The sequence below is a fragment of the Chelonoidis abingdonii genome, chromosome 1 (genome assembly GCF_003597395.2).
Source record: "Chelonoidis abingdonii isolate Lonesome George chromosome 1, CheloAbing_2.0, whole genome shotgun sequence".
NCBI lineage: Eukaryota > Metazoa > Chordata > Testudines > Testudinidae > Chelonoidis > Chelonoidis abingdonii.
Genome location: NC_133769.1, coordinates 32,187,900 through 32,201,101, shown reverse-complemented (window position 1 = coordinate 32,201,101; position 13,202 = coordinate 32,187,900). Strand labels below are relative to the sequence as shown.

At 44.9% G+C, this 13,202-nt stretch overlaps 1 protein-coding gene and 1 long non-coding RNA gene across 2 annotated transcripts in view; one reads left to right on the top strand and one right to left on the bottom strand.

Moving 5' to 3' along the window:
* The window catches only part of CPNE8 (copine 8), a 246,775-nt gene that overhangs the window by 68,252 nt on the left and 165,321 nt on the right, over positions 1–13,202 (bottom strand). The window contains 1 exon segment of the mRNA XM_075064967.1: positions 5,797–6,005. Coding sequence (XP_074921068.1) covers positions 5,797–6,005 — 209 coding nt within the window.
* Positions 1–13,202, top strand: part of LOC142046736 (uncharacterized) — a 471,037-nt gene that overhangs the window by 327,229 nt on the left and 130,606 nt on the right. The window lies entirely within an intron of this gene.

Genomic DNA, 13,202 nt, shown 5'->3' with positions numbered 1-13,202 from the left:
ATTCCATCCATGGAGGAAACGGATGGCTGGTGGGTTGGCCCACGGTTGGAGCTGAGGTGCGAGACGATTAGTTCTCGGCCAGGTGAGTCCGTGCACGTGTGCCGGGACGGAGTTGAGTTCCCCCGGTGCCGTGAATGAGGACCGGGCATCTACTACCAGCTCTTGCCCGGGAGATCGACGTGCGGCGCCGCCGTGCCAGATCGGCTCCCGAGGAACCTTGCGGTGCCTGGAGTCGATCGGTTGTGGGACCTCCATGCCGGGACCGCTCCGTGATGCGGTGTTTGCGGGAACGGTGCCGAGATCGAGAACGGCGGCAGGTAAAAACCGGCGACGGCGACTCGGGGACCGTGAGCACGGGTACCCGAGCACGTCCGTACCGTAAGCGGGAACGTACGGGACTGCGAGGCGCTCAAGGTGGGATCCGAAGCGATGGTGAGCCAAAGGAGCGTCTGCGAAGACCTCCGAATTCTTGGACGAAGTCCACAGGATGAACCGGGTGAAGAAGGTCTCACCAAAGAGCCGGCTGCCTGAGATTATAGGGAACCCGCACCGCGAGAGTGCTGGGGGTCGAAGGCGGCTCGGGCTCCGACTCACAATAAGTCCGGTCGGAGAGAATGTATCCGGGGTTGAGGCACAATTGCAACAATGCGGGCACGGCGCCGAGAGCCAAATAGGCACGGACTCGACGGCCTGTCGGGGCGGAATCACGGTTGCGACGACCTCTACCTGCCACGGCAGGAGTTCGGTGCCGGCGGTCTGCTGACGGCAAGCCTCTGGACCTGCGGCTGGTTAGGTGCCGCCAGGAGGCTTACGCTTCTTGCTTTCGGAGCGCACGGGAAGCTCGTGCCGACAGGAGTTGGAGCGGGAGGACTGGTGAGGTGTCTTTACGCGGGCGGGGGTGCCGGTGCCGAGGGAGGCGCTTGTTCCCAGTTGCCGCTGGCGATGCGAGGACCAGTGGCAGTGAGTGCTTGCCTCCATGAGTAAACTGTAAGGCGAACGTCCCTCTCTTTCCGTGTTCGGGGCTGACTCCTTGCAAATTTACAATCTGTCCTGTCAGTGGGAGTCGCCCAGACACTTTAGACAGGCAATCGTGCGAATCACCTGTGGGCTCGGCGACGACAGTGCCACCGCCGACGGTTTGAGCCCGGCGACGCAAGGGCCCGGTGCCGAGCGGTAGGGCCGGGCATAACCCGCGATCCCGTACAAACTTAATTTACAACCACTAAAACAACAAACTATCTACAAAACTATTATTTAAAGATTACCTATATACAATTTCAAGAAGAACCGAGTGAATGCTAGGGAGGTTGGAGACCATAAGCTGGATGAGCTCCACAGTTCCAACGACCGACACGGTGCGTAAGAAGGAACTGAGGAGCGGTTGGTGCCGGCGAGGCTTATATATCAGCCGCCATGCGCGGCGCCACTCCGGGGGCGCCAGCCAGCCCACCTAGTGTTGCTAGGGTAAAAAGTATCCGACGAACGTGCACGCGGCGCGCGCACACCTACTAGAATGGATATGAGCAAGCACTCGAAGAAGAAGTATTTGTACCCTTTGGAGGGTACAAAGTATTTCCTTTCCATCCACTTTGCCATGGGAGGAATGGAGGCAAGACTTTGCCACAGGGTCTTCATGGTGTTATGAATGGTCTTGATCAACGGCAAGGCAACCCTTGATGGCCCTTTTGATGTCAGAATATCTACCATGCGATCTATGTCTTCTGACACCTCCTTTGCCTGAAGACTTTGGTTTTGAGCTACTCTTCTAAGCAGCCCTTGATGGGCCTTACTGTCCATGGCTGGCAAAGAGGCAGATGAGGCCATTACTGTCTTGTCTTGGGAGGAAGATGAAGAAGCTCCCATGGGCATAGGTTTCTCCTGACCCTCTAATTCTCAGGGTTCCTCCCTCAGTGACGCCACCTGCATGGTGGCAGGCACAGTACTGGCATCACCTCAGTGCCGAGCTCCTATCCTTTTGGAGGTTCCCTCACCATTGAGGAAGATAGGGGCTATGGACAGGGACCTGGAGCTTGGACCCTGGGCTTGATGGCCCACCCAGGGGGTCCAGAAAGGCCACTGCGTTGGAGCCTGCCACTGAGGATGTCAGGGCATTGTAGGGACCTGTTGGGCCTCCTCTCACTGGGAATGACGAGAATGGCGCCAGCTCTGCCCGGAGATGTATGACTCCGGCTCCGAGGTCGAGTCCGACCTTGAGGACTACAGGGGCGCCATGCAGGACGGTGCCAGGGAGTGGTGCCCACGTGATGGGGACTGTTGCAGATGCATGGCTGGTTTGCCCTTGGAGAGAACTGGCCCCTTGTGCAGTGCCAGTGCCGCTGACTGCTGGGCAATCAACTCTATGAGGCCCCTTGCAGTCTCAAATCTGTCCAGGGATAGATGGCAGGTCCAATATCCCCAATTGGCTCTCCTGCGCCAGGGAGTCCAATGGGACCAGACTCGATGGGCCCGCCTGTGCGGTTAGAGTCAATGGTGCCGGTTTTGCCTGAGCAGGAGCTGAGTATCCCAGCACGGGACACACTCCGTGGGCACCATCACGCTCCACTGCTCTGACTGTTGGTGAATGCCCCCTCCCAGCTCTTCTTTGCCTCTTATGTGGCACCAGCAAGTGTGACCCATGTGAACAGGCTGCCAAACTCATCTTCGGTGCTAGAGAGTGATGGTACTATGAGTCTCTGGGTGCCGGGTCCTTTGCCAGTGCCACGGCCTTTCTTACTAAGGACAGTGCGCTCCGAACTGAAGTGCTGGGTTTCGATGCTAACACAGGCTGTGCTGGCTGGGGACGAAGCGCCGACTTCATAAGGAGAAGCTCAAGTCTGAAGTCCCTCTCCATTTCTGTTTTTGGGCAGAAGCGCCTGCAGATCTTACACTTATCAGTCTGATGGGCCTCCCCCAAGCACTTTAAGCAGGAATTATGAGGATCTCCCCTGGGCACAGACTTCTGACAGGATGCACAGGGTTTAAGGCCTTGAGATCAAGGCATGCCCCGGCCCCTGAAGGGGAGAGTGTGGTGGGGGGGCAGCCCCCAACAAAGCCCCTTAACTACTAACTAACCACTAAAACTAACAGTACTATTCTAATAAAACTATTTACAAAACAAAGAAAGAAAATGCTAGGGAATTGCATGCCCGAGGCAAGAGAGAGAGAAACTCCAATGACCATCACTGGTGGTAAAAGGGAACTGAAGAGGAAGCAGATTGGCAGGGACCTATATACACACCGCCACGAAGGTGATATTTTAGGGGGCTCCACAGCCAACCCAACTGGTACCACTAGGGGAAAGCCTTCCAACTGTGCATGCAGCATGCACGCATCTACTTGGAATTGACATGAGCAATCACTTGAAGAGGAATTTTAGGTTTATACTCCAGAGGGAGTGTGTGCCTGAGGAGCTGGGAGTTGCCTTAGTTGTAGCCTTCCTATGCAGGGGCAGGTCAGAAAGCTTGCATGTAGCTGGGTGTGGCCCTACCTGTATGTATGTTGGTGAAAGTGCAGGCTAGAGGACTCTGCAGCTTGTCACAGCAGTATAGTGTGAGAGGGAGCCCAGGCTGGTGGGTTGGGGGCTCAGTGGTACCCCAGTTCCAAGTGGCACCACAGGGGGAACCCATCACAATGCTGTATGCTTGTTTCTCCTTGGTAAGTCCAAGGAAAGTGTCCTAAGAGGAAAACTTTTAGGTAATTACTTTTGATGCTTTAAACTTCTTGCTTTTAAAACAAACTAGAAGTAGGATGGACCACACTCATAAGAGTGACTTAAGAAGAAGTGTAATTTTACTCCTTGGAGAAATATTTTGAAGCATGATAAATGTATTAGAAATACCAAAAAAATTAATAACTGATGATTATAAGTAAATGTAATAAGACATTTTAGCGATTTTATGTTCTATGGAATAATTGCTTAAACCCAACAGCTTTCAAGACTGTATGCTGTGCTCAGTAAATGCCTGGAACATCTGGTACCCAAAGAATCTATAAACCTCTTTAAACTGTTGACTATAAGCCTCGGTGGTTCTTGGCAAATTAACAAAACTTGTTGATTGGTTAAGAATAACTAAGGTTATGTCTACACTTAGAGCTGGGGATGGGATTCTCAGCTTGCACAGATATACTTGTACTAGCATTCCTTGAGCTAGCATGCTAAATATAATAGTGTAGCTGGGGTAGCACAGGCAGTGGCATGGGCTAGCCTTGCTGTGTACATACCTAGAGTTCAGATAGGTTTGCACTCAGCACAGCTAGCCCATACTACCAATCACCACTGTTCATGCTACACTAATATTCTTAACATGTTGGCTCAATGAAAACTAGTGTGAGTATATCTATGTGACATGGAAAGCATACTCCCAGCTCCAAGTGTAGATATCCCTAAGTGTCCTGATTTGAAAAGTACCGTCTAAAGCAGGGGTGAGCAAACTACGGCCCGTGGGCCAGATCTGACCTTTCCATGCAGCCCCTGGAGTTGGGGTGAGTGGGGAGAAGAGGGCTCTGTGTGTTGCCCTCGCCTGCAGGCACCACCCCCTGCAGCTCCCATTGGCCAGGAACAGGGAAACGCAGCCAATGCGAACTTCGGGGGAGCTACCCGCAGGCGAGGGCAGCGCACAGAGCCCTCTGGCGCCCTCTCCCCCAGGGGCCACAGGGACATGGTGTCAGGAGGGGAGCAGCGCAGGGCCAGGGCAGGCAGGAAGCCTGTCTTAGCCCCACTGTGCACCGCTGCCACCCTGGAGCCACTCCAGGTAAGCACTGCCAGGCCGGAGCCTGCACCTCAACCCCTGCTGCACCCCTCCTGCATCCCAGTCCCCTGCCCTGAGCCCCCAACTCCCTGCTCTGAGCCTTCTGCTACACCCCTCGTGCACCCCAACCCCCTACCCTGAGCCCCCTCCCGCACTCTGCACCCCCTCCTGCACCCCAAACCCCTGCCTTGAGCCCCCTACTATTCCCCACACTCCTTCTGTGCCCCAACCCCTTGCCCTGAACCCCTTCCTGCACACTGCACCCCTTACACCCTACATTCCTCCCTGCACCCCAATCCCCTGCCCCAGCCCTACATTCACGCCCTGCATGCAAGCATGAGATGACCTTAGAAGAAGTTGGGTATCAGCTAAAATATTTACCAGATTGGCCAATCTAGTTTGTTACATTTCAGCTTTAAAATCTAACTGGCACTCTAGCAAATTCATAAAATTTGACCCCTTCTCCCTCCTTCAATTTTACATCCTATTTGATTATTTGCAGGATCCTTCAGTTTGAAGATTTTGACTTCTATACATGTACAAATTGGGACACAATTAATCCCCCAAAAATGGGATAGATGGAAAAAGATGACCTTGGTGTGGGATTCTTCTGGAGCCCACAAGTCTATCATGTCCTTAGACTGGATGCCTCGAAGTAGCCGTAATTGTTTGTCAAGCTACTGCAGCTGAGGCCTAGGAAGATTACCTCTCCCTCTTCTTTTGGGGTTTAAAGGACCTTCCTGACTATTTGGGCTTTCTATCTATAACTTAATCCTGATGAAGACTGCTGAAACTGCTCCCTTGAACATGAAACTTGTTTCCTTTTGAAAGCTGGACAACCCAACTGGTAGAATATTTTCTTCTGTTTTATTGCCTGTTGTGATCAAAATACAAAGCAACACTTCAGAAAAAGAGGCCCGAATTCACTATTGTACTCACAAGAATTTTCTGTACTGCAAGGAATTCAAGCATACATACAACCACAAAACAACTTTGTTAAACATACAGGAAAAGTTATTAAAAATTGAATTCCTATGTATTTTCTTACCAAAGCAAATTCATGTGATACTCTTCCATCTGGGGGCAGCTTAGCCCCGAAACCTAGAGCAGGAAACATTTTGTCACTATCATAATCTTGAATGATTTCACCTACTGCTTTCAGTGCCATGCCATAAGCATTCAGTTGGTACGGGTTCATATAGTGGAGCGAGGTGGGCTGTGCAGGGTTACCTGTTAAAACACAAAGATCAGATGTATCTTACAATGGATTCACTTGGGAATGCAACTCAGCACTGAAGCTGGGAAAGTGTCCTTTTTCCAGGAAAATCCAAGATCTGCAACTTGATAGACTAGGCTATCAAATGACAGAGTGGTCACAGAATGGTTTCTTGTCTGAAAGATTTTCATTGCAAATATTCTCACGTAAGTCTGAAAAGCTCACTGTTTCACAAACGTGAAAGAGGAGATTTGAATAAAATTGGAACATACAACTGAGTATTTCAGATAGGAAAAGCAAAATAAGTATGTTTATTAAAAAGGAAGGAATTTTGCTTATGAGCAGATAAATAATTGGGCCGAGACATTAGAGCACCTAAAGTGAATAAAACCTAAGAACTCTATAATCAGTATGATAATACAGCAAACACCTTTACTTCAAAGACAAATGGATATATGAAAAGGAATCTCACTGACAAGACAAAAAAGGTCAGCGGAACTCAATACAAGGATGGGATTCAAACCAACAGGTAGAACCTGCAGCTTGTCAGTGATAGTCAAGCTTTGACAGACCACGACTGACTGACATGCTAAGCTAAAGATGTAAGCATTCGATTGTCCAATTTCATACCAAATATATTATTACTAATGAGCATCTCTCTTTTCCTAATAAACCTTGTTTATTTAAACGTCTTCTGATCTTAAGACTGTTTTGGGATTATTTACAGAGAGCTATTCTGTGAGAGGTAAAGTAACCTTTTATCTCTAAGTAGTAGTAATGAAGGGGATCTGTAACCTAAGTCCAGTCAAGATTTTTGTTCAGAAGCAAGGAGTAGAGATCACTGTTTTATAAAAGTGCAACGAATGCCAAGGTTGTGTTTGACCCAGTACATTACAAAATCTAATGACAATGACCAAGAGTCAAGTTACAGGGGCCTAAGGTAATAACAAGTATTTATAAGTTGAAGCCAGCACGTAAAGGTTTTCTTTTTGCTCAGGAAAGACAACTCCTGAAATTTCTTAAATTCATCTGCCATAGTCTTGCACTGCTTTTGTAATGCTAGGGTGGTTGTGATTCATGGTCATGTAAGCAGTGATAACCCCTCCCACGCCTGATACAAGTGGTGAAAATGGGAGAAGTCTTGGCTTTTTTCCCAAATGCTTTTGCTGGCATAGCTCTGTTAATGCACAGGGAAGCACACCAAATCACTCCCTCTTGCTACGCATGACTGAACCTTTAATTTATGGAATAGCTTGATTTGAAAGCTCAAACCTTCTCCAAAAATCCCAGAGCAGACAAGCTTTTTCAAATTTTTCTTTAAAAAAAGAATTCAACACAAATCATGAAATACCGAAGGCGGTGATGCTCATATTTTAGATGACACTATCCAGCAGTTACCAGTAAGTGAGGTTTGTGGGGCTAAGGCCAAAGAAGGAAACACTAAGACATGCTTTCCCTATTTGCATCCCTGGAAACCTGCCCGTGGCTGGTGCTTGGTGCATCATAGCACTTCTTTCTTTGGCAGCACAAACCTGCCTGGGTGGGTGCAGCCAGGGAAGGAATCACTGAGGTGTATCAAGCCCTGGAGAATGCAGGGAGAGCTACTGGTCAGCCCTGTGGGTCCTTAGTACTCCTGCTCCCTGTGGAAAACTGTGGCAGCTGGGTTGCAGCCCCGCTGTGCTGCAGGATGGGAAGGGAGCCTGCAGGCAGAGTAGCAATGAGGTGGGAGACTGCAGCCCAGAGCTGGGGCTTTACACAGGAAGCATGGGTTCTGGGGGCTCACAGGGCTGCATGGTACCTCTTCCTATACTTTCTGGGGTGCACTCTGCCCTGGCACCAGGGACCCAAGCACCGCATGTTCCAACCCTTCCTTCCCTGATTGCAACCCTGCAGCAAATTTCTAGTGCTGCAGCCAGGGAACAAAGTGATGGGGCAGGCTGCTTCCTTCTCTAGCTTCAGCTCCACAAACCTCCCTGTGGTAGGGGCTTTTCACAAGTGGTGGTATTTGGGCCTCATGGGGCTGCCTTGAAAAAAAATTCAATAAGTGGCATATTAGTAATTAGAAGTTGTCAATATCATGATTGTTAATAATCGGCAACCACTGTACATGTTTTATGTTTCACTGCACGTCTTTTAAAATATCAAAATTATTTCCCATATGTGCTAGCGGAGCACAAGGTATTCAAATTTTCAAAAGTAGCCTTTAATTTTGGGAAGGACTGTCAAGTGATTAAAAAACTTAATAGATATTAATCGCACTGACAGACAGTAACAGAATACTATTTATTTAAATATTTATGGATGCTGTCTACATTTTCAAATATATTAATTTCAATTACAAAACACAATACAAAGTGTACAGTGCTCGCTTTATATTTATTTTTTATTACAAGTATTTGCACTGTAAAAAACAAAAAAATAGTATTTCTCAAATCACCTAATACAAGTACTATAGTGCAATCTCTTTATCATAAAAGTTGAATTTACAAATGTAGAATTATGTAAAAAACAAACCTGCATTCAAAAACAAAAGAATGTAAAACTTTAGAGCCTACGAGTCCACTCAGTCCTACTTCTTGTTCAGCTAATCGCTCAAACAAGTTTGGTTACATTTAAAGGAGATAATGCTGCCCTCTTCTTGTTTACAATGTCACCTGAAAGTGAGAACAGGCGTCTGCATGGCACAGTTGTAGCCGGCATCACAAGACATTTACATGCTAGATGCGCTAAAGATTCTTATGTGCGTTCATGGTTCAACCACCATTCCAGGGGACATGCGGCCATTCTGATGATGGGTTCTGCTCAATAACAATCCAAAGCAGTGCGGACCGACACATATTCATTTTCATTATCTGAGTCAGATGTCACTAGCAGAAGAATGATTCTCTTTTTTGGTCGTTTGGGTTCTGTAGTTTCCACATCAGAGTGTTGTTCTTTTAACACTTCTGAAAGCATGCTCCATACACTGTCCTTTTCAGATTTTGAAAGGCACTTCAGATTCTTAAACCTTGGGTCAAGTGCCAGAGCTATCTTTAGCAATTCACCTTGGTATCTACTTTGCATTTTATGAAATCTTCAGTGAAATTGGTCTTAAAACAAACAACATGTTCTGGGTCATCATCCAAGACTGCTTATAACATGAAATATATGGCAGAATGTGGATAAACCAGAGCAGTAGACATATAATTCTCCCCCAAGGAGTTCAGTCACAAATTTAATTACAACTTTTTTTTTTTTTTTTTTTTTTTTTTAAATTGAGCATCATCAGCATGGAAGCATGTCCTTTGGAATGGTGGCTGAAGCATGAAGGGGGATACGAATATTTAGCATACCTGGCATCTAAATACCGTGCAATGTCAGCTACAAAAGTGCCATGCAGATGCCTGTTCTCACTTTCTGGTGACACTGTAAATAAAAAGAGGGCAGTATTATCTCCTGTAAATGTAAACAAACTTGTTTGTCTTAGCGATTGGCTGAACAAGAAGTAGAACTGAGTGGACTTGTAGGCTCTGAAGTTTTACATTGTTTTGTTTTTGAGTATAGTCATGTAACAAAAAAAAAAAAAATCTACATTTGTAAGTTGCACTTCCAAGACAGAGATTGCAATATACTACTTGTATGAGGAGAACTGAAAAATACTATTTCTTTTATCATTTTTACAGTGCAAATATTTGTAATAAAAATAATATACACTTTGATTTCAATTACAACACAGAATACAATATATATGAAAATGTTGAAAAATATACAAAACATTTAATAAATGTCAATTGGTATTCTATTGTTTAACAGTGCAAATAAAACTGCGATCAATTGTGATTAATTTTTTTTAATCGCAATTAATTTGTTTGAGTTAATCGTGCGAGTTAACTGGGATTAATCCACAGCCTTAATTTTAGGTAACTTAATTTTTGAGTTTCCAGCTTCAGACATCTATAGAGGTCCCGATTTTCAGAAATGTGGAGCACTGGCAGCTAACACTGACTTCAACTAGAATTGTGGGTGCTCAGCACATCTGAAAATCATACACAAGACACTGGCTGAAAATTAGAGGCCACAATTCAAAATTTGGCCTAAGGCTTTGTTATACATTACAATTTTTAGTCTAGTTGTAATTTGAGTTAAAATGACTGTCAATTAATTTGAGTTAACTAACCTGATTATAAATGCAATTGTAGACAGTGTCCATAAATGTTTATTTCAGGACATAAAGGTTTGTTCCTTGTCATGATTCACCTTAAAAGGTTTATATTTGTATTTACAATCATGTTAGTTAATTTGACTCTAGAAGTGGGGTCTAAATAACTAGCCCAAAGTTACAACTCAGCATGGAGGAGCTCCACCTATGGCCACCTGCATTCCCAGAGTTCAGTACACTCACTCACCCAGAAGTTCTGGACACTCTAAGTAGTCTCAGCTCTAGACTTGTGAGTATGACCTATACCCTTCCTGAAAAGTAAAAGAGTCATGAGCTATTGGTGTCACTCCTGACTGATACAGATGCCTCAATCAGGAAAGGAATCTTCCCTTCTTTTCAAACATACAGTAGTCTAACCGCAACTGAAGAAACCCACCCAACATATATCATTTTTAGCCAACTACCACCTAACATTAAACCTCCCATTCCAGGGCAAGCTCAGAGAACCTAGCTAAAAGTCAACCTACAAGCTTATCTAACTGAATTTAATATTCTAGACCTGGCACAATATGGATTCAGGCCAGGACATGGACTTCAAACTGCTTTAGCGGCATTGATGACCTCATCCTGTCAACAGGGGGAAGATATATATTCTCATTCTCCTAGACCTCTCTGCAGCATTTAAACTGTGGACCATGAGAAACTGCTGTCTTGCCTGAGAAAGGCTGCAGGGATTCTGCGTAAAATGCTAAAATAGTTTGAGTTCTTCCTGGAGGGAAGTAGTGATGGAAAACTGCACCTCCACCATGAGACTGCTCAGTTGTGGCGTCCCACAAGGATTAATCCTCTCTGGGCTTTTCAACCTCTACATGTAACCACTAGGTGAACTGGTCAGATAACATGGACTCAAGTGCCAGCAATATCCAGATGACATACATGATTACTACCAAGCTGGCTTAGTGCTTGAGTAAGATGAGCTTACGGATGAAGACCAGCTGCCTGAAGTTGAACCTGAGCATGACAGAGGTGATGCTGCTGGGTAGAGGAATGTATTTTAAAAGAGTTCACAGCCACCGTGCAGTCTCCTCTGGTTGAAAGTACACACCAATAATCAGTCAATACAGTCAGTAGTTTAAGAGCATTCTTGGATTCATTGCTGGCACTAAGCTCTCACACAGAAAGTACTACCCATGGATGCTGTGAATATCTCCAGTTGCTGTGCAGACTCCATCTCATCCTGACCTAAACGCAGTTACTCACTCCTTTGTCTCCTCTTGGCAGACTATTATAACGCAATATAACTTGACATGAAGTATTGCTTAGGAAACTCCAACACTGCAACGTCTTCTCAGCAACAGAGATTAGACCGAGCCCATCAAATCTGTCTTTTGCACTCTACGTTGTCTTCTAATACTGTTTTTCCTGAAATTCAAAGTTTCAGTGCCTATCTTCAAATGGCTCCATTGCCTGAACTCAAGATATCTAAACCGCTGGGTTGAGGACTGTGGTCAACACCTTCACTCCTATTGCACAATGAAACACTTTACAATTAGGATAATGGTTGTGTGAAGAGGCAGAACTTTGTCAGGGCTTGGTCCAAGACAGTGGAATGAACTCACATAGAAACTAAGGACTATCCACCACAAACCTCACTACTGCAAGGTGGATTTCTTTGACCATGTCTCCACTAACAATAATACATAAGAATATGTATATTAAGAAATCCCACCAACCTTATATCCAGGTGAGAAGACGAAATAACAAACACCACATGTCAGATGTTCGCCATGCCACCTAATGAACTACTGGAATGTGCTCAGATACTACACTGATGAGAATGATATGCAGCCTATATAGAATACATCTTGTTTAGCTGTTGAGGAAGAATCAGAATATCCCCAATTATTTCCAAAATCTCTCCTTTGCTCACTAGACCACAAAGTCTAATTTCCACATATTCCACATTCTTAAAATGTTTAATTATACATGATGGCATCAATAAGTATTCTTTTGGGGGAGAACTGGTGTTATTTATTTCTTGTAATATTTGCAGTGGTTAATCTGAATACTTCCTTCCATTTCCAGAGACAATGGTGGAACACACATAGTGAGGCAAAATTTTTCTTCTTATTTATTGTCTGGCATAGCAGAACATAAAGGAGACAGAAGAAATCTAAAAATATGGATGGGAAAAAAAAATCAACTAATACAAGAGAGAGATCTATTTCTCATATACATTCCTGGCTAGCAGAATTTTGAATACAAAATCTCAGTGTACTAAGATCCGAAGTAACTTTTTTAAATGAGTAATAAAATTAACATGAGCTTTTTCGTCATAATAAGGGTGAGTAGGCTGGCAATTTTTATTTTTAGAAATGCTGATATACACTATACTTTTTAATGAAATTTACAACAAACACTGCTGTGAAGTTAAGAGGAAAAATCCTAATAAATCTTTAAAACTCAGTTTAATATCATCTGGACCTGCACATTTGCCATCAAATGCCTGTATCATAGACACACACAAGATGTTGCATGGCATTAATGGGCAGAGTGTCATATGTATGCTTTTCTAAACTTAAACATATTTGGATTTCTCTTAAATTTAACCTTAACTATGAAATTTCTGGGTTTATGATACTTGTTTTTCAGATCATTACAACATCCCTCAAGTATATTTTACCTTAAATTACTGATACATGCTGTCATTCATAACTCTATCTTGTAAGTTCTGTCTGGGACTAGGGACTTAAAAAAGGAAGATGCTCTCAGGTAGGATTTATGAAGCACTTCTTCTCAGACACTTGGTTCTTCTGGATTCCCTACCTACTGCGCTATATATTATGTGTGGTTTCTGTGGCTAGCTTCATAGGCAATTGACAATAATGGATGTGTCTCCAAGTTCAAACTCTCCTATTTGTGGAGAGAATGTAGGTATCACCTGTGGCCCAGACGGACGGAGAGATGTGGTGCGTATCAGTCAGCTCCTGTGAGGAAGTAATTATTTTCACCCTTCCATGCCCCAGGACCAGTGGCAACGGAAGACGGTTACTCACCTTTGTAACTGTTGTTCTTCGAGATGTGTTGCTCATATCCATTC